Here is an 18,671-nt window from a genome sequence, read left to right as displayed (position 1 = left end):
GAGTTCCAGTACATTGATTGGCAGTCTGGACTCCTCCAGAGTCCAGATCCCCTGAGCACAATCTGTGCCGAGGACGCCTCCCCACCCAGGTTGGCATATGTGGTGATAACTGTCCAGTACAGAGGCAGAAGGACTTTCCCCGTCGAAGTGCAAGAGAACGAAGCCACCAGATCAGGGACCCTCTCGTACCTGGCTCAACAGGATCAGATTGTCTGGAGACTGTGGATTCTTGTCCCATTTCACCAGAATCTCTTTTTGCAGAGATCTCGTGTGGAACTGTGCATACGGAACTGCCTCGAAGGTAGACACCATCAGGCCCAGTACCCGCATGCAAGCCCGGAGGGATGACCATCTGCTGGACAACAGAAACTGAATTGCCTCCTGAAATTTCTGGAGTCTTTCCAGAAGAAGAAACACTCTGGCTAAGACCGAATTTCAGAGTCAGACTCAGATAGTCCAGTTTTGTGGATGGAACCAGAGTAGACTGAAGGCTCAGAATCCAACCAAACTCCCCCAGAGTTCCCAGAGTAATCTCCAAGTTGTCCATCAGAGCAGTCGTAGATTCCGCTCGCAGAAGAAGATCGTCCTTGATATTGATAGAAGTAAGAAAATCCCTGAGGTAGGGACACCCCTACCATGTGAATGAACTCAATTCGGAACTTCTGTATCCGCACAAAGCAGTTTAGCGCCTTGAGGTACAAAATTGGATGTACCTTGCCTTCCTTCCTGGGAACTGTAAAGAGGGTTGAATAAAACCCCTGAAAACATTCTAAAGTCAGAACTCGGGACAATCACCGCTTGAAGTAACAAGTCTTGCACTGTCCCAAAGAGACCCCCTAAGCGATCTGGGGACAAGTGCAGATTGGAAGGGAAGAAACTTTCCGGAGGATAAGACTGAAACTCGATCTTGTAGCCGGACTGAATGACTGAGACCCTAAGGGACGAAAAGGACTCCTATGAGCCGAAAAGAGTGGCCTACGTCTATGACGGGGCTCCTTGCCCTTGGTAGCCTGCGGAAGAAGAGTACTTTTCCCCCCCTGTGAGACCCTCAATGATGTCCTCCAAGGAAGCTCCAAACAGTCAATCCCCTACAAAGGGAAGATTAGATAAGGCCTTCTTAGAAGTCTGGTCCGCAGACCAGCATTTCAGCCAGATAAAATGCAGAAGGACCACTGCTGATACAAACAGCCTAGAAATCAAAGCCACATCCAAAGAGGCATCCCAGATAAGCTGTAGCCCCTGGATCAACTGATCCGACCGCTCTGCAAATTCAGGGGGAAGCTGTTTCCCCTACAGGTTCTGACGTTAAAGGTTTAGCCCACTCGGTCAGAGTTTGCGACACCAGGGCATTAGTAAATACCAGCCTGAGTGCCGAACCAGCCACAGTGAACATATGGCGGGCCAGAGCCTCCGTCCTCCTATCAGCCGGATCTTTAAAGGCTGGGGACTCCTCAACTGGAATTAAGGTAGCCTTATTTAACCTGGAAACCAGCGAGTCCACTACAGGTGGAACCGTCCACTTTTTAAGCAGAACACTTAGAGACCACAAGAGAGCGTTTTGGACAACTCCACTCTTTTGTGACAATGTTGTCAAAGTAAGCGGGAAAGGGGAACACCCTCACCACTTTTGAGGAGCTGTGGGTGCCAAAAGAAACCGGCGCCTCCAACACAGCATCAGCCGCATCCTCCAGTTTTAAAGTTTCAGGCACTGACACAATCAGTGCATCCACCAGCGCCTTTTCATGTGGGGCTAGAGGAGCAGAGAAATCATCCTCACTATCTGAGCACTCAGGGTGCTTGGACGCAGATCCAATAGGGTGACTAGCGTCCCAGCTGCAAGTGTATGGATCCCAGCCAGGCAGATGCCCAAAGGAAAAGCGGGGGCTTCAGCAAACCCCACTGGGGCCACCCAACCAAAGGAGGCGCCCGACTCAGCCGCATAGCCTAGTAAGCCACAAGCTGCGGCCTAAATTTTCGTGGACACACAGCCACTTGGGCGCGAGCCCCAGTGGAGCTGACCATCCAGGGGCAGCGGAGGGGAGGGCGGATGCCCAAACGGAGGGTAGTGGCTTTAGCAACCCTAACTGGGGCTGCACCACATAGCTCCCGACCAGTAGGCTGCAAAGTCGCGGCCTAAATTTTTATCCGGATTCGGTCGCGTGAGGCATGGACCCGCGGATCCATCCACTCCCCCAGTCCAACAACTGCAGCAGAGAGCCCAGAGGACATCCCTGCCCTAGGCACCAACCCCCAGGGTGGCTCCAACAAGCCCCCCTTAAGAGCATGTGGCAAAAGCCAGCTCATAACCTCACACAGGGAGGGGCTGGAAGACCTACAGTGACCCCTGAAATTTTAGAGGGGCTGGGGGAGGAAGGAGGGGAACCCAGGGGTCCCACTATCCCAGGAAGAGGCCCACGTCCACCTTAAAACCCTCCAGGGGAAGAGGGAGGACAGCTACTTACCATACCAGGAAACAGGGTGGGCACCGCTCCAGACAGACAACCTCTCTATCGAAATGGGGGGCTGTCGGCCAGGAGGAATGCTGCCACTCAGGCTGAGGCCAGGTCATATGCGCCCTCGCGAGACGTTTAACTCGCAAGCCAGCCCTCGTCCAGTGGGGCTATGTCGAGACCTGCGCACGCACTGGCCAGACTGGGGGGGACCCTCTGGATCTAGATTATCCAGTCCATCGCCCAGTCCAGCAGTTGATTGTAGATTCTCACAGGAACAAAATAACAAAGATAGGAAAAAGTTCTATTGAAAAGGAAAAAAATTGCCAGGACCAGAGATCCCAGCAAGTAACTGGCCCACAGCTGAGAGTGGGAGTATATACCCTGGGACTGCCCCATAGGCATAGTCAAGCTTTTTCCTGCCTAGTGTCCTACTCCTGTAGGGGGCAGTATAACCCAATGGTCAAGAAGATAAGGGGCGGTGTCCATCAATGAACAAAAGAGAAAGGCTATATTTTTTTTTTTTTTAATCCCCCTCATGACAGGTGATAAAAAAAAAAAAAAAATGCTGCTGTTACTAAATTTCTTATGCTGGCCATACATGTATTGATTTTTGAACAAAAATTCTTTGTACATCAGAAGAATGGACAAATGTCGTTCGAAAATTTCACTTGCTTTTAACATCACAGCATGGTGTATTAAAATGAAAATTTGTGCGATTGAGAAAAGTTTTCTATTCTGCTCCTTCAAATTTACCCATCACTGTGGTCGAAAACGAAGGTCGATTTGATCCCCCTAACGATTATAAAATCGAACGAACATTCTTAAAACAAAAATTTTGAAGGAAAAATTAATTTGTGTATGACTAGCAAAAGTGACAAGCTACCTGCCTATAATAAGGTAATCTGTCATACATAATATTATATTACAATACTGTCTGAAAATCTGAAAAACAGTGTTTTAGGTCTTTTTTACGTTTTTTTTTTTTTTTAAATAAAAAGTTAGATCTCTGAGTCTGATGATATGCACCAGATTAAACCTCTGATTTAATCTCATATCAGCCTGGATGTCACATCACTTTCTTAAACTCAACCTATCCAAAACAGAGCTCATGATATTTCCTCCCCCATGTGCCACCTCCCCGGATTTCTCTGTCAAAATCAATTGCTCTACTATCAACCCATCCCCCCCAGCGCCAAGGTCCTAGGTGTAATCCTGGACAACAAACTAACCCTTCGCCCCACATACAATCGCTGTCCAAAGCTTTCCCCCTCAACCTCTGCAACATGTCCAAGAAACGCCCCTTCCTAACCAATGTCATCACAATCACAAATCCACTCCCTTGTCATCTCTCGCCTTGACTACTGCAACTCCTTCCTCATTGGCTTACCTCTAAATAGGCTATCGCCCCTTCAGTCCATCATGAACGCTCCTGCCAGGCTCATCCACCTTACAAACCTCTCAGCGTCTGCTACCCCTCTCTTCCAATCCCCCCTCCATTGGCTGCCACTCAACCATCAAATTAAATTCAGGATACTAACAGTAACTTACAAAGCCATCCACAACCTGCCCCCCAGCTACATCAGTAACCTGGTCTCTAAATATTAGTGGTGCACCAAAATTTTCGGCCGAAAATGGGCCTATCCCATTTCGGCCGAAAACGGATCAAAGATGCCGAAAATTAATGGTCGCAATGCAAATGAAGTACACCGGGCGGGCGAGCGAGCGGCCGCTAATAGCTGAGCCCAACACTTCCCTGTCAGGCGGGTATCTCCGCTTTGTTCCTCCGCCGGGCGCTTTAGTGTGAGCTACACTGGTTGCTAGCAACCAGTGACGTCCTAGTTCTGCGCCATCCCAATTCCTACACTGTGACCGTCTGTCATCCCATGTCCGATCATGACATTGGCTGCCTGGTGCTGTGCTGTTGCTGCTGCCCTCTCCATTCCCGGGCCAGGACCATGCCCAGACTCTCCGCAGCATTCCCTGTGCTGATCCCAGTCCCGGGACCTCTGCAGCTCCCCGCTCCATCCCATACAGCTCATTTGTAGGGATGGAAACCAGCTACGCTGAGCAGGGGGAGGAGGAGGAGGCGGCAAACAGCTCACACCGGACACACTACCAGTCCGATCCTGGTCCGGTCCATGGAGAACAATGGGCGGTATGCGGGGCATGTGATCGAAGCACTGCCACTACCCCGGAGGGATTACTGGGCGATATGCGGCTGCATTGATATGGTAGCTGGTGAGTGTAGAGCTGCGAGCACCGGACACCCCCAACACCGAGGTGAGTCTCCATTACTGACCAGCACTGCTGAACCCCCCAAGTGATGTGCCCGATCGGTGTATAGAGACAGGGAGTCAGGACAGTCAGAGTATGATCTCGCTGCACCACACATGCGCTCTCTCACTCTCAACAGGTCTAGAGAACATCAAGTGAGCAAGATTTAGGTATTTTATTATTATTTTTCTAATAGCAGAAATACTGCCTTCCCCGAAGGTTCCACTGCACCCTCATTTCAGATAGAGGATTGTAGTGTACTGCCTTTAATCAGAAATCAATATTACTGCACAACAGTATGATGGAAGAGCTTGAGATACGGAATACCTCTATCTAATAAATGACTCTCACTCTTTATCCACATGTCTGCTTATCCATCTTTCCTAAAGACAGAGTTAATATTATGTGAATTGGCCAATATTCCAGGTTCAATTAGAGTGATTAACCCAGCTAGTTAGAGGAGAGCCCTGTAGGTCACATAGGAGAACAGGGCTGTAATCTACAACAGGAAAGACTTGATATTTAAGTCAGCTATAGGAGCTCAATATTAAGTTACAGGATAATGGTATACTATTTTCCTCTTTTGCTCTGTTTAGATTGAGCAATCAATAGTGAGAAGGATGTCTTCAGGCTGAGATAAACAGAGTGAAAAGGGCAGGTATGAGAGTGTCCAGAGAGTGTATTTATTTTATTGGCTTGTAGTTTTTCATTTCAGATTCATTAAATTCAAGTCTAATATTAATAAAATGATAGAAAAAAATATTTTTAAATCAATTGGGGGAAAAAAGTCATTTTCGGTTTCGGTTTTCGGCCAAGGGCATCCTGAATTTTCGGTTTCGGCCCAGAATTTTTATTTCGGTGCATCTCTACTAAATATCAACCAAATCATCCTCTTCGCTCCTTCCAAGACCTCCTGCTCTCTAGCTCCTTTGTCACCTCATCCCATGCTCGCCTCCAGGACTTCTTGTGAGCCTCTACCATCCTCTGGAATGCTCTACCCCAATCTGTTCGACTATCTCCTTCTTTGTCTACTTTCAGACGATCCCTGATAACTCATCTCTTCAGAGAAACCTATCTGGCCCCCACCTAACAACTGTACTTTATTATTATTTCTCCATCAACACATCCCCCACAGTTATTACCTCTTGTATCTCTTGACCCTCCTTCTTAGACTGTAAGCTCTAACGAGCAGGGCCCCCTGATTCCTCCTGTAATAAAGTGTATTGTATTTGTGCTGTCTACCCTCAAGTTGTAAAGCGCTGCGTAAACTGTTGGTGCTATATAAATCCTGTACAGTATAATAATAATAATAAATGATAATAATAATAGTATCTATAAATAGTATCTATATCTATTATGTCTGTTATTCTCAGAGGGGATCAGATGTTTTGATCCCCAACCATATAGCTGGATATTTATATTTACAACTGCGTATAGCTATTTAAGAATAAAATGTCTTTACAAACTTTACACACTTTTTTCTTAAAGGTTTTTTATCAGATTAATCGAAAAATTGGCTAACTAATCAATTATGAAAATAATTGTTAGTTGCTGCCCTAGGGAAGAGATGTGGTTTCATCACATTTTTACTCCCACATTTGTGATGCAAGACAAGAGGAAATGGTGAGGCATGGATTGTGACCCAGAACAAGAAGTTGCCTGTCCCTTTAGTGAATAGGGACAAGCAAGGTGAATTAATAAATTGACATAGGTGAATTGATCAGCTATGACACCAAACCGCAGCCACAACAACTGAACCCATCAATCAAAGGTAAGGCAAACAACACAGGGAATAAAATTGCAAAAATGCCTAGTTAAAACAACAAAAACATTTGAAAGTATGCAATACCTTAAGATGTTAACGAAGAAATATAAAATTGGTGTCCCAAAAAAACCTGAGGTATCAAGATAACACATTTTTTATCAGAAGGAGCTAATATTTTCCTGTACAGTTTATTCCCGCACTTAAAATCTATAATATTGTCTCATTTTTTACTGACAGTGCATGCAATATAACCCATAGCAATCTTTCAGAAATCATATTTTACTCAAGCAGTTGGGTACAAAGAAAAATTACCCAGAAGATTTTCTTTATTTTGTATTTCTTTCTATTCATTCCTGGGACTTACACAGCTCTGCTGCACAGCACAGCCTTGTCTGGCAGTTTTTTTTCTCCTGCAGTAATTAATACAACAGAAACTTGTCCCTGTACACAACCAGGGACTGAACAGTAAAGGGGAAACAGCACACAAAATATGTCATTCCCTCTCTGCTCTCTCCTTCTTTCAGAATGCTCATTGTCAGCAGATAAGCACCATCAATTTGTTCCTTATGCTGCTTTTCCTCTCACAGTCTAAATTCTGATACACAGTGGATTACAAGAGGCCGATGCCAATTCCAAAATCAGGAACTTACACTGCTTGCATTAAAATTAATTTGATTATGCATTAATGGATATAGAACTGTATAATTTGTGTCTTTTATATCTGTCTTGAAAATATATAGGTGCTTCCAAACCTCCCTCTGAGAACACTTGACTTCTAACTCACAGATCTAAGAAACAAAAATAACAAAAAAAAAGTGTTCTGGGTCTGTTATTCTGCTCTTTCCGATCAGAATGCTCCTTGTTGGCGCATGAGCACTGCAGAACAACTGACTGGTTCCTTGTACTGCTTTTTCCTATTCCAGTCAGAGCTTTACTGTAGAATAAATTGCAAGAGGCTAATACTAAACTAAGTTCAAGCATTCAAACTGTTTGTATTAAAAAAAAGCAATACATTTATTATTGAATTAATGAATAATGAGCTGCATTAATCTTTGCCTTTAAAGTGTTACTAAACCCACAACAGTCAAATCAGTCTGTATAAGCAGTAAAGCATGCTTATTATACTCACTGTGGAACCTAAGGGGTTGATCCTCCGCATTGTGTAAAAAGGCTGTTTGATCCTGTCTTCTCTGATCCTCCCCTTCTTTTACTGTCCCCAATTCATCTCCTGATGGTACAGAGCCCTAGGAGGCACTCTGCACATGTTCAGTTTGGTGTGTATTGCTAGAGAGTGTTTTTTTTTTTTTGGGGAGGGTGCATGACATTAGGGGGTGTCAGGGAGCACCAGGGTGACACCCAGGGCAGGCCGCCGGACTGCCTCCGCCGCTCAATGACATAGAAGAGCGGAGCAGGAGGAACTGTTTCAAGCAGAACGGGAGAGAGAGACTCACCAGCCCTGAATAAACAGCAGGCACTGCCGGAGTTAACTTTGCTAGTTATTGAGTGATTGGTTGCTAGGAGGCGTTTTTGCAGAGGAGGAGGGGCCTGGTCGCCGGGGGAAGAAGAGGGAGGAAGATTATTTCGGGTTTCGGGTCGCAGTGTGCGTAGGCGCTACATGGGACGTTACTTGATGACACGTCAATGTGCGGTGCGTCACCTGCCCGCTTGGGGGGGGGCTGCCAGGTATAGGATCTGCCCCAGGGCCAAAAAAGCATAAGGAGACATTTAGGTGTGGGTAGGGTACAGCAGAGTGACAAATACGTCGTGACCTTTTAATCTGCTGCTTCTACTTTCACTTTGCTGTAATAAGGGGAGAGGAGCGGACCTTTAAGTGAAAGTGAAACTGCATAAGAGAATGATCAGGTTTCATCTCCTGCACAGGACTGTGCAGTATGATAGGGCTATGTAAATCTCATGGTCCGTTTTTTTTCGATTGTTTATGATATACAGTGCTTTAGTGAACTAAATGACATCCAGTTAAGAGTTTGCATAAGAGGCGGTCAACTTACTTGATATAAAAGGCCTCAAGTGTGGCCCCTGACACTCAAGTGTGGCCCCTGACATCACCAAAAGGCTACACATAATGTACATTGTATGTAACGCTACAAAATACGGTTAGACATAGACATACCAGAGTAGATGGTCAGAGACCATGGGCATGCTACAGGAGATTATCAAAGACTGAAGACATGATGCAGGTAGGGATGAAGACTAGGGACCTGTTGTAGGAAGCTGTCAGAGACTTCAGACCTCCTACAAGGTACTGTTAGGCTATGTGATATTGCTCTTAGTAACATCTATTTTAAAATGTAAAAAGGTAAAAAAAGTACTGTTTAAGCCTTGGTTCACATTTATGCGATGCGGGAAGGCTGCGAATCCGCAGCCTGTTCCCGCATCACACACGCACCCCCGGCAGTTCACACTGCCATATGAGATACGCTGGGGGTGTCAATGTAATCTTAACAACACCCCCAGTTTGATCGCATATCGCAGTGCGATCTTGCAGTTCGCACAGGATGCGGCTGCCAAAAAGGGTCCCTGTGCGTGTTTGCTGCGGCTGCGGTGCGAATTTAGCCATACAAACTGTATGGCTAAACTCGCACCGCACAGCCGATCGCATGTAATGTCGGAGCAATGCGCTCCGACATTACATGCGAACCCCGCACACGCACAAGTGTGAACCAGGGCTGACAGTTAAAAAAAAGATTGGACAGCAAAAAAACAAACAAAAAAAAACAAGAAAGTGTGAAATAAAGTAAATAATTGTGTTAGTATATATCAGGTTAAGACATTTTTCCTTCGCTGTCTTTTCCACTTCAGGTCTCACCCCTGTTTACCCCTTATGGACCAGAGCAGTTTTCAAATTTCTGCTATGAGCCTGTTTATTAGTTATATTTATATTGTTTTTTTAAGGAAAAACAAGGCTTTCTTTTTGTGAATATTGTCGTGCAGCAATGACTTCTTTTTGCAATTCTTAGATAAAAAAACATAATAAAACTAAAGACACTTTTTCTTTTTTTTTTGAGCAGTGTTAGTTTAAAAATAAATAGTGTTACTACACATAAAAAGGGTGTGTTTTATTCTGTAATTTGTCTTGTTTAAAACAACACTAACATTGAATCAAAGAGAATAAGGAGTTTATTAGTGTTGATAAGAGTATACTAAGGGGTTCATAGGGGGTTCTATCTATCCTCATTGGATAGATTGATAGCAGCGGAAGCCATTGGCTCCCGCTGCTGTCAATCAAATCTAGTGACACAGGAGCTGTGGGGCGGGGCCGAGTCCTGCTGTATGTGTCAATGGACGCATGAAGGGGGATTTGTGACGCGCCCGCACGGGTGTCCACATGGAAAGCAGCTCTCCATGGGGGCACCCCATAAAGAGGAGGAGCCAGGAGTGCTGCCAGGGCACCCCAGATGAGGAGGATCAGGGCTGCTCTGTGCATAACCCTTGCACAGAGCAGGTAAGTATAGGCAAGTTTGTAATTTTGCACAAAATAACAAACATTTACAATCACTTTAATTACCAAAAAAAATGTTTTTACTTGTCAGGTTGCTTTAACTGACATCTGCAGATCAAAGTTCATCCCTTTAATCTGTAAATTAGAAACACAGAAAGTTACAAAATGAAACAATGTTTCATTGTAGCTTTCTGTTATTTGTAGTTGAGCAATGTTGTTGATAAACATTGCCAGGCTTCTTTTTTTGACAGCTCCTGCTGCCAGGACCTTATCTATGTACTCGGCAATGCAGCTGGGATTCATCAGTGCTGAATTGCCTTGTACTGTGACAGGCGGATCCCAGCAGCAGGGCAGAAGGAATGGATGTGCTAGACAAGCCCTGCATACACTGATGAAATTTCTTTGGGCGTGTCTAGTATGCCTAGTGTCTGCACCTGGTTATGTAAGCACCTAGGCAAGTAAAACCCTGACTACAGCCTAGTGGGGCCTGGGGCTACACATTAAGTGCTAAATGGCTCCATGCAGCCCTTGTGCCACAGGTTAAATACCGGGGGTTTACATCTACTTGAGCAACCAGTGAGGTTTGAACATTTATTTTCAAGACCGCACAAAGAAAATGACAGCTAGACATTGACAATGCCTCCTTATGTGTTTCCTCCATTATTCAAAACTCTAGGGTATCACTATTGCATTCACTCACTAAAAAATGGGCAACATCTTTCTGCAGTTAAAGTGTTACTTAGCACAATGGTTCAGCAAACGTGTTTCACACTCCTGTGCTTAGTCATAGCCGCCAGGGTTTGAGGGTGAATCATGTCATCACAAATCAAACCATCTGTGGCTTTGGCTAAATCCAGGTCCCGGTGAATGACAGTACTGATGTGACCCTCCAATCTAGGAATTGGGTTTTGGGTATGTACTGAAACATTTTAGTCAGGCTGTCAAAGGCCAAGGTCCTTCAGAGGGATTAGGGTCAACTTAAGAACAGATTCTTTATAAATATTAGTAGTTTTTATTCATGTATAATGCATTGTGTACATGTCATACTGTTCATGTGTGCTGTTTCTGTAGTCACAATGATTTACTGTATTGTGCATGTCACAATGGACTACTAATTTAACAAGTTAAATTTGTTAAAAGAATAACCCACTGCCATACTTTATTGAGGAGGAATTAAACACATATGCACCATAAAAACAGGCAAGTGCTTTGTTAACCAGAATGAGGCCTTGACCAAAAGCTAACTGCAAATGGTACGTGAAAACCTTGACAAACTAATCGGTCAGACTTGATTTACTGGTATTTGGCTTTATTATCTATAATTATACAGCACTGGCATATTCCACAGCCTTTTACTGAGTTTAAGTCCAGGACCATGACCAAAGTGGAGCACAGAGTATGATAATTACACAAATGTACAAAATCTAGTGCCCTGATGGAATCGATGAACACACAGTATATACTCTGGGGTTGATTTACTAAATGCAAATGTATGGTTCACTTTGCAAGGGAAGCTGCACTTTGCATGGGTATTTACTCTAGGGCTTAGTAAATTAAGTAAAGCTCTGCTGACTTCTACCTTTCAATGATGTTTACTCAAAAATACAAAAATACTGTTTTGCGTTTTTTATTTTCCTTGCACATTATTAGGTATTCATTGCAAATTGATATTTTACATTCACTTTTTTTTTCAAGTTCTGGGGTTAATTTCTGTGCAAAATGCAACTGCAAAGTGAGCAGCCTATTTGCCTTTTGTAAATTAGCCCAATATGTTTTTCAGTAAGGATTGAGGAAACTGGAAGCATGCCCGGGAAAATGCCTAAAGAACATTCAAAACAACCTAGACTGACCTAATCCAAAACTACCTAATAATTAATCAGAATATCTCCTGGGGAATTTTGTCAATAAATACAGTGCTTTAATAGAGAAACAAGTAATGCAATGTATATAAACCCAATGCATATGGCCACCCTTTTTTTCTTCAGGGGATATTTTTTTTCACATTTTGAGGCTTTACAAGCACTACATGATCTCTGTCACTTTTCTCTCTTGTGCTTGTGTTTTTCTGTATAATATTATAGTTTCTCAAAATGTAAATTCCACTTACATAACAGTTTTTATAGTGCTAAAAACAGCATCCTGTATGTTGGTTTCTCTTACTACATGGCAGTGTCTTGTACTGTGTGTCTATCCAAAATAAAATTCTTAGGTATTGGCTTCTCTTATGACATGGCAGTGTTTTGTACTGTGGGTATCCAACATAACAGCCTCTTGTATTGGCTTCTCTGATTTCATGGCAGTGCGCTCTCCCTCTTACACCAGTTTATGTCAGTTAATGTCAGAGCGGGCCTGACTGCTATCTGCAGCTAGGATCCCATTCCCAGCTACCACCACACTTCTCTCAGCATCACTGCACAACTCTGGGTGACAACTGGGTTTTACGTGTAGCCAGAAGTGCATGGTCCAAGCTCACCTTAGCAACCCTATCCAAAGCTTTCCTCTGAACCTGTGTCCAAAGCTTACCCCTACACCCCACCATGCAAAGGTCACCTCTGAACCTCCCATCCACGGCTCATCTCTGCAGCCCACCATCAACAACTCACCTCTGCACCCTTGTTCAAAGCTCATCTTTAAACTCCTGTCCAAGTAGCTAAGCCCTGTCCATAGCTCTGACCTCTGCACCCCCTCCCCTCTCCATAGCCCTTACCTCTGCACACCCCACCCTCCACTGCCCTATTTTAACCCCCACCCCAAAGCTCTACTCTATTCTACATGCTTACCTCTGTACAAACCTCTGGCTCTAGTAGCTCCCCCAGCTGTTGCTTTTTTCCCTCACAGTGCTCCACATCTCTCACTAGGCCAGCAGCAGCAATGAGATCATGCATATGGGCCCTAAGCAAGAGTTGGAGTTTAAGGAGAGGGCAGTTTGCTATGCGGCACCCCCTTCTTACGCTTGAATACATCGCTCCCAGGGCAGCTACTCCTCCTTCTCCCTTGTCCTGGCTCTGACACTGTGTTGTACTATGGTCCTCTCCGACATACCGGTCTCTTGTATTGACTTCTTTGTGTGACATGACAGTGTCTTGAACTGTGTGTCATAACATAACAGTCTCTATTATCAGCTTTTCTTATGACAATAACATCCAAAATACCAGATATTATAAATATACCATGTATATCAAGAAATAAAATTTAAAAAAATATTTTTTTTAAAGAAATCAACAGGCAACTTATTTTCACCTATCACATCAAATTAAGGAGCGACCATAGAAAAAGTGCAAATATATCAAACAGTGTCCAAAATAAATAGTTCATTCAAACACTCAAAGTCCAATGAACAAAGAAATCTTCCTACCACCGTTGTGTGATTAGTCAGATGACCAAAATACACCTGGTGTCCATCCCCATAATAATGAAGCTCACCATTATAATTGACCACCAAAGTATGGAGGGTCTAACATTGCTTAATAATCCATTCCACAGTGCTACTCTTTATCCTTTTAGATCACAGATTCTTCCCTCAGAATACAGTCCCCATCCATATAAAACAGAAACTTGCAAAAGTGAAGTACCGTAAAGAAGCTTTATTAAGCATTAAAAGGCTAAACTCAAATATATGAAGATCACATCAGCATGTCAGATATGCATAAAATGCACCAGGCTCCAAGTGCAGACTCGGGCGTCACAGTACTCTCACAGTTCCATCTCTTAGAGTGATGACATCAGCAGAACCTTTTCTACATGTACAAGCTTCATCAGTGTGACTTCCTCAGGTCTCCTGTACTGTATATTCTTACTTGAATTTTGGTGTGCTTTGTGTATTTCTTTTAGACCTGTACAGTAATCCAGAGTGAAACTTTGCCTCTGTGCAGGAGCTTCCTGTATTCAGACCAATCACTGCTTTTCTCTCTCTCTATGTAGGGTGACTTGTCTTATATCCACCCCCTCATGGAGTTCCCAGCAGCCTGCAATGGTTGCTTTGGTTGAGCTCCTCCCACAACTCTGCTTTCTGTGCATATTATAATAACTGGGTTTGCAAAGACATTTGGTGCACACAAAGTGCATTTATATACTTTGTGGCTATCAATGAGAATATTTCAAAAATCGTTTTTGTGCCTGGAGTTTGTGGGCTACTGTTTTGTGGGCTACTGCAGAAACTACAGCCTACAATGACCACCGCTACACAAGGGAAATAACTTTGTATTCTCAGAGCTTTTAGATGTCATGCACTAAAGCTATTGAGCACAGCAATAGTTCAGCGAAAAGTTTCCCCCACAGTTGTTAGGTATAAGCATGTTTTCTCAGTAATTTCTACCCATACTAAAAGCAAACATCTGACAATTTTTAAACTCAGTAAAACTACTGACTGATTGCAGTCATCCAGCCCCCTTCAATGCTTTTGCCAAAAACATTACGAAATGCTGCAACTTTCTGCAACAGATCATAACTCCAAAGTATAAATAGATGACTTACTTGATTTCTAAGTTCCTTCTATTAGCACACCGTTTACAGAACTTAAGACTTCCCCTTTCTCAAAACGGTTAAAATATAACTATATGACAAGCAAAATGAATACTATACTACGGCTGCTATCTATACCTGTAAACCTCAAAACCATTCTTTAAATAGTACCACCTTTTTTTGGCAAAATCCGACAACACTAATGTGAAGAGCATCAAATAAAAGTGAAACTTCAGGCAGAGAGGTTTCTGTGACATAAGGGACCTCTCATGATGGTCTGGTGTGCTGTACTTCTGTCCCAATGAAGTCTAAACCTAACCACTAAAATCGCATATGCTTTAACATAAAGGTCATTTAAAAAAGTCGTTTTCATTATTTGAAATCATGAAAATAATACCTGCCATTCCTGTTGTGAAGTTCCTTGTTAAAGTGTAATTCCAGAATCAATCTAACTAAGCTTAAAACTGCCCCCACCCTCCTCCTAAATCCTTTACTAACTACCCTACAGAAGGAAGATGCTTATACTTACCTATTATGAGGACACTCTGGTTCAGTCAAGTGATCAACTCCCAGCGGTCGGCTTTAGGGGGAAGGAGGGACAGCCAACAACCAATGCTCCACAGTATGCCTATGAGTGACGTCACCACCCAAGTATTTCAGCCATCGTCAGTGCTCTCTCCTCTCCCCTGTGACCAGGCCGGAAAAACACCCCCAGAATAGCTAAGTATAAGCATCTTCCTTCTACAGGGTAGTTTAGTATTGGAGTTTGGAGGTGGTGGGAGCAGGTTTAAAGGAGTTGTAAAGGAAGAAGTTTTTTATCTTAATGCATTCTATGCATTAAGGTTAAAAAGCCTTCTGTATGCAGCAGCTGCCCCAGCAACCCCCAATACTTACCTGAGCCCCATCTCTATCTAACAATGTCATTGAGTCCCTTGGCTGTCCAGGAGGACGACTTTCCATTCTGATTGGCTGAGACACAGCAGCAGCGCTATTGGCTCCTGCTGCTGTCAATCAAAATCAGTTAGCCAATCAAGAGAGAGAGGGGTGGAGTGGAACGGCAACTCTGTGTCTAAATGGACAGCTCGGCTCGGGTGCCCCCATAGCAAACTGCTTGCTGTGGGGGCACTCGACAGGAGGGAGGGACCAGGAGCAGTGAAGAGGGACCTGAGGAGCAGAGGATATGGGCTTTCCTGTACAAAACCAACTGCACAGAGGAGGTAAATATAATATGTTTGTTATTAAAAAAAAAAAAAAAAAACACAAGAATTTACAATAACTTTAAGCTTAGTTAGGTTGATTTTGAAATTTAACTTTAAGACACCTACTATTATGTAGTGACAACCCGGTTTCTCATCTGTGCTCCTGCATTACTACCTGTTGCAAGAGCTTCCAATGCAGATTACAAGTAGCTGCTTTAATAGATTATGCAGGTATGGTTCATTGTTATCACCTGTGAAATGCCATGCAGCTACAACTGGTGTGCACATACGGTATGTTAAATATAGTGGCTGTAAAGAGGCTTTAAGAGATCAGCCTACTAAATGGCACTGTTTATCTTACACTGTGTTCTAGTAAACTGTCATTCAGTCATGCATATGATCTACAAACCCAATTCCAAAAAAGTTGGGACACTGTACAAATTGTGAGTAAAAAAGGAATGGACTAATTTACAAATCTCATAAACTTATATTTTAGTCACAATATAATATAGATAACATATCAAATGTTGAAAGTGAGACATTTTGAAATGTCAAATATTGGCACATTTTGGATTTCATGAGAGCTACACATTGCAAAAAAGTTGGGACAGGTAGCAATAAGAGGCCGGAAAAGTTAAATATACATATATGGAAGAGCTGGAGGACCAATTTGCAACTTATTCGGTCAATTGGCAACATGATTGGGTATAAAAAGAGCCTTTCAGAGTGGCAGTGTCCCTCAGAAGTCAAGATGGGCAGAGGATCACCAATTCCCCCAATGCTACGGGCGAAAAATAGTGGAGCAATATCAGAAAGGAGTTTCACAGAGACAAATTGCAAAGAGTTTTAAGTTATCATCATCTTCAGTGCATAATATCATCCAAAGATTCAGAGAATCTGGAACAATCTCTGTGCGTAAGGGTCAAGGCCTGAAAACCATACTTGATGCCCGTGATCTTCGGGCCCTTAGACGGCACTGCATCACATACAGGAATGCTACTGTAATGGAAATCACAACATGGGCTCAGGAATACTTCCAGAAAACATTGTCGGTGAACACAATCCACCGTGCCATTCGCTGTTGCCAGCTAAAACTCTATAGGCCAAAAAAGAAGCCATATCTAAACATGATCCAGAAGCACAGGCGTTTTCTCTGGGCCAAGGCTCATTTAAAATGGACTGTGGCAAAGTGTAAAACTGTTCTGTGGTCAGACGAATCAAAATTCGTTCAATCAAAAATCAAAAGTTCTTTTTGGAAAACTGGGACGCCATGTCATCCGGACTAAAGAGGACAAGGACAACCCAAGTTGTCATCAGAGCTCAGTTCAGAAGCCTACATCTCTGATGGTATGGGGTTGCATGAGTGCGTGTGGCATGGGCAGCTTACACATCTGGAAAGGCACCATCAATGCTGAAAGGTATATCCTAGTTCTAGAACAACATATGCTCCCATCCAGATGTCGTCTCTTTCAGGGAAGACCTTGCATTTTCCAACATGACAATGCCAGACCACATACTGCATCAATTACATCATCATTTTTCACCCATAGAAAACATTTGGTCACACCTCCACTTAATCTTTGGCCAACAAGATGTATTGCTTTGACTGCACTGAAGGACGGTAAATGGTCCAGATGTAGTTTAGTATTAACCATATCTGGTTAAGAAAACTCTGAACAAAATTACAAATGTTTTAGAAGGTAAGATAGTTCCCACATAGTGCAACTGTGTATTTAACTGCTTCCTTCACTTACAGTTAAATTCACCAAAATAAAGAGTACTGTATGTGACCCACTTTAATGATGAAAATCAAACCTTAATCTGTGGATAGGATTTCTTGTTTTTCTCACTGGAAGCTCCGGGCAGTCCTCCGTGGGATGGTCCTTCACACACATATCTGAAGCGGAACCCTCTCTGCAAAGTTTTTAGAAAAATTAATGCATTTGAAAGATTATGAATGGATACATTCATGACTAATATATAAACAGATAGGGATTGATTTACTAAGGGAAGAGAGCGTGACCAATTTCAAGGTATTATTTCACTTATCTTAGGGAGTGTCACCAGTTCCTGAGGGATCTGGGGAACCATCTGAGGTGCAAAAATATCAGACTGGTAGACCCTCCTGAGTGTATAGACAGTGCAAGCCAATCAAGGTCTGCAGAGTGCTGACTACTCAACACAATTGACAAAATGCACCTTTCTCTAGTGTTTACAGTGAAGAGGGCACAGGGTCCGTACCGGCCCCCTGTCTCCAGGCAACCCTCTGAGACTTTATACACCTCCTGAATTACAGAGATAAGGAAAACATCCTCATTTGATCCAGAGATCCTAAGTTGTTACTTTTATTGGCAAGAGAGTTATTTTTTCCTAGACTTCTCACTCAAGATGCAAAAGCACATGGAAAAATTCCATAAGCCAAAAAACATCTCCAGAAGTTAAGTCTTCAGTATTCATTGCTATATGCTGCGAAACTGCGGGTGGTTGCTAATGGCAAGGTACATTTTTTTTATATACCTGTAGCAGCTTCCTACAGGTGGGACAGACATTACAAGCGTGACTGTTCACTTATCTTAAAAAGCCAGATGAAACAAAGTAAAAATGTATTTTGCAAAAATATGCAATAATATGTAAAGAACATGAAAATAAAATAGGATTTTTGCTTACACATGATTGGATGACTGAAGTCAGACCAACCTCGCCTAATTCATTTAGTTTACAATTAGTGACAACTCTCTTTGCAAAATGGTTTCTATTAGCTTAGATTAAGAGGGGAAGTTGTGTTGACTTCATTATCCAATCATGTGTGAACACTAATCCTGTTTTCTCTTTCGTTCACTGACAGACACAGCTTCAAGTCTTCAGACCATTGGGTATTATGCTATCTCTCTTTAGGGGTAGCACTAGGCGGAAACCTTTTTGGTTATTCCCTGGGGCAGTCCCAGAGGGTGTACTATCACTTCCTGCTGTAGGACTCCAGTTTTTTCTGCCTAGTTAGGAGTAAGGACCTGGCTCTCTGCTGGGATCTGCGGTCCTGTCATGTTTTCCTATTTAAATGG

General features: G+C 43.2%; 1 protein-coding gene across 2 annotated transcripts in view; it reads right to left on the bottom strand.

The window, feature by feature from the left end:
* The window catches only part of NFKB1 (nuclear factor kappa B subunit 1), a 206,026-nt gene that overhangs the window by 161,914 nt on the left and 25,441 nt on the right, over window positions 1-18,671 (bottom strand). For both annotated transcript variants that reach the window (XM_082244169.1, XM_082244170.1), the window contains exon 4: window positions 17,428-17,526. In XM_082244169.1, the coding sequence (XP_082100295.1) occupies window positions 17,428-17,526 (99 nt within the window). The remainder of the gene's footprint in view (window positions 1-17,427; window positions 17,527-18,671) is intronic.

Source organism: Pelophylax lessonae (assembly GCF_965119305.1).
Source record: "Pelophylax lessonae genome assembly, chromosome: 1".
Lineage (NCBI taxonomy): Eukaryota > Metazoa > Chordata > Amphibia > Anura > Ranidae > Pelophylax > Pelophylax lessonae.
Note: the sequence above shows the minus strand (reverse complement) of the source record. Positions and strands in the feature narration are given on the sequence as shown.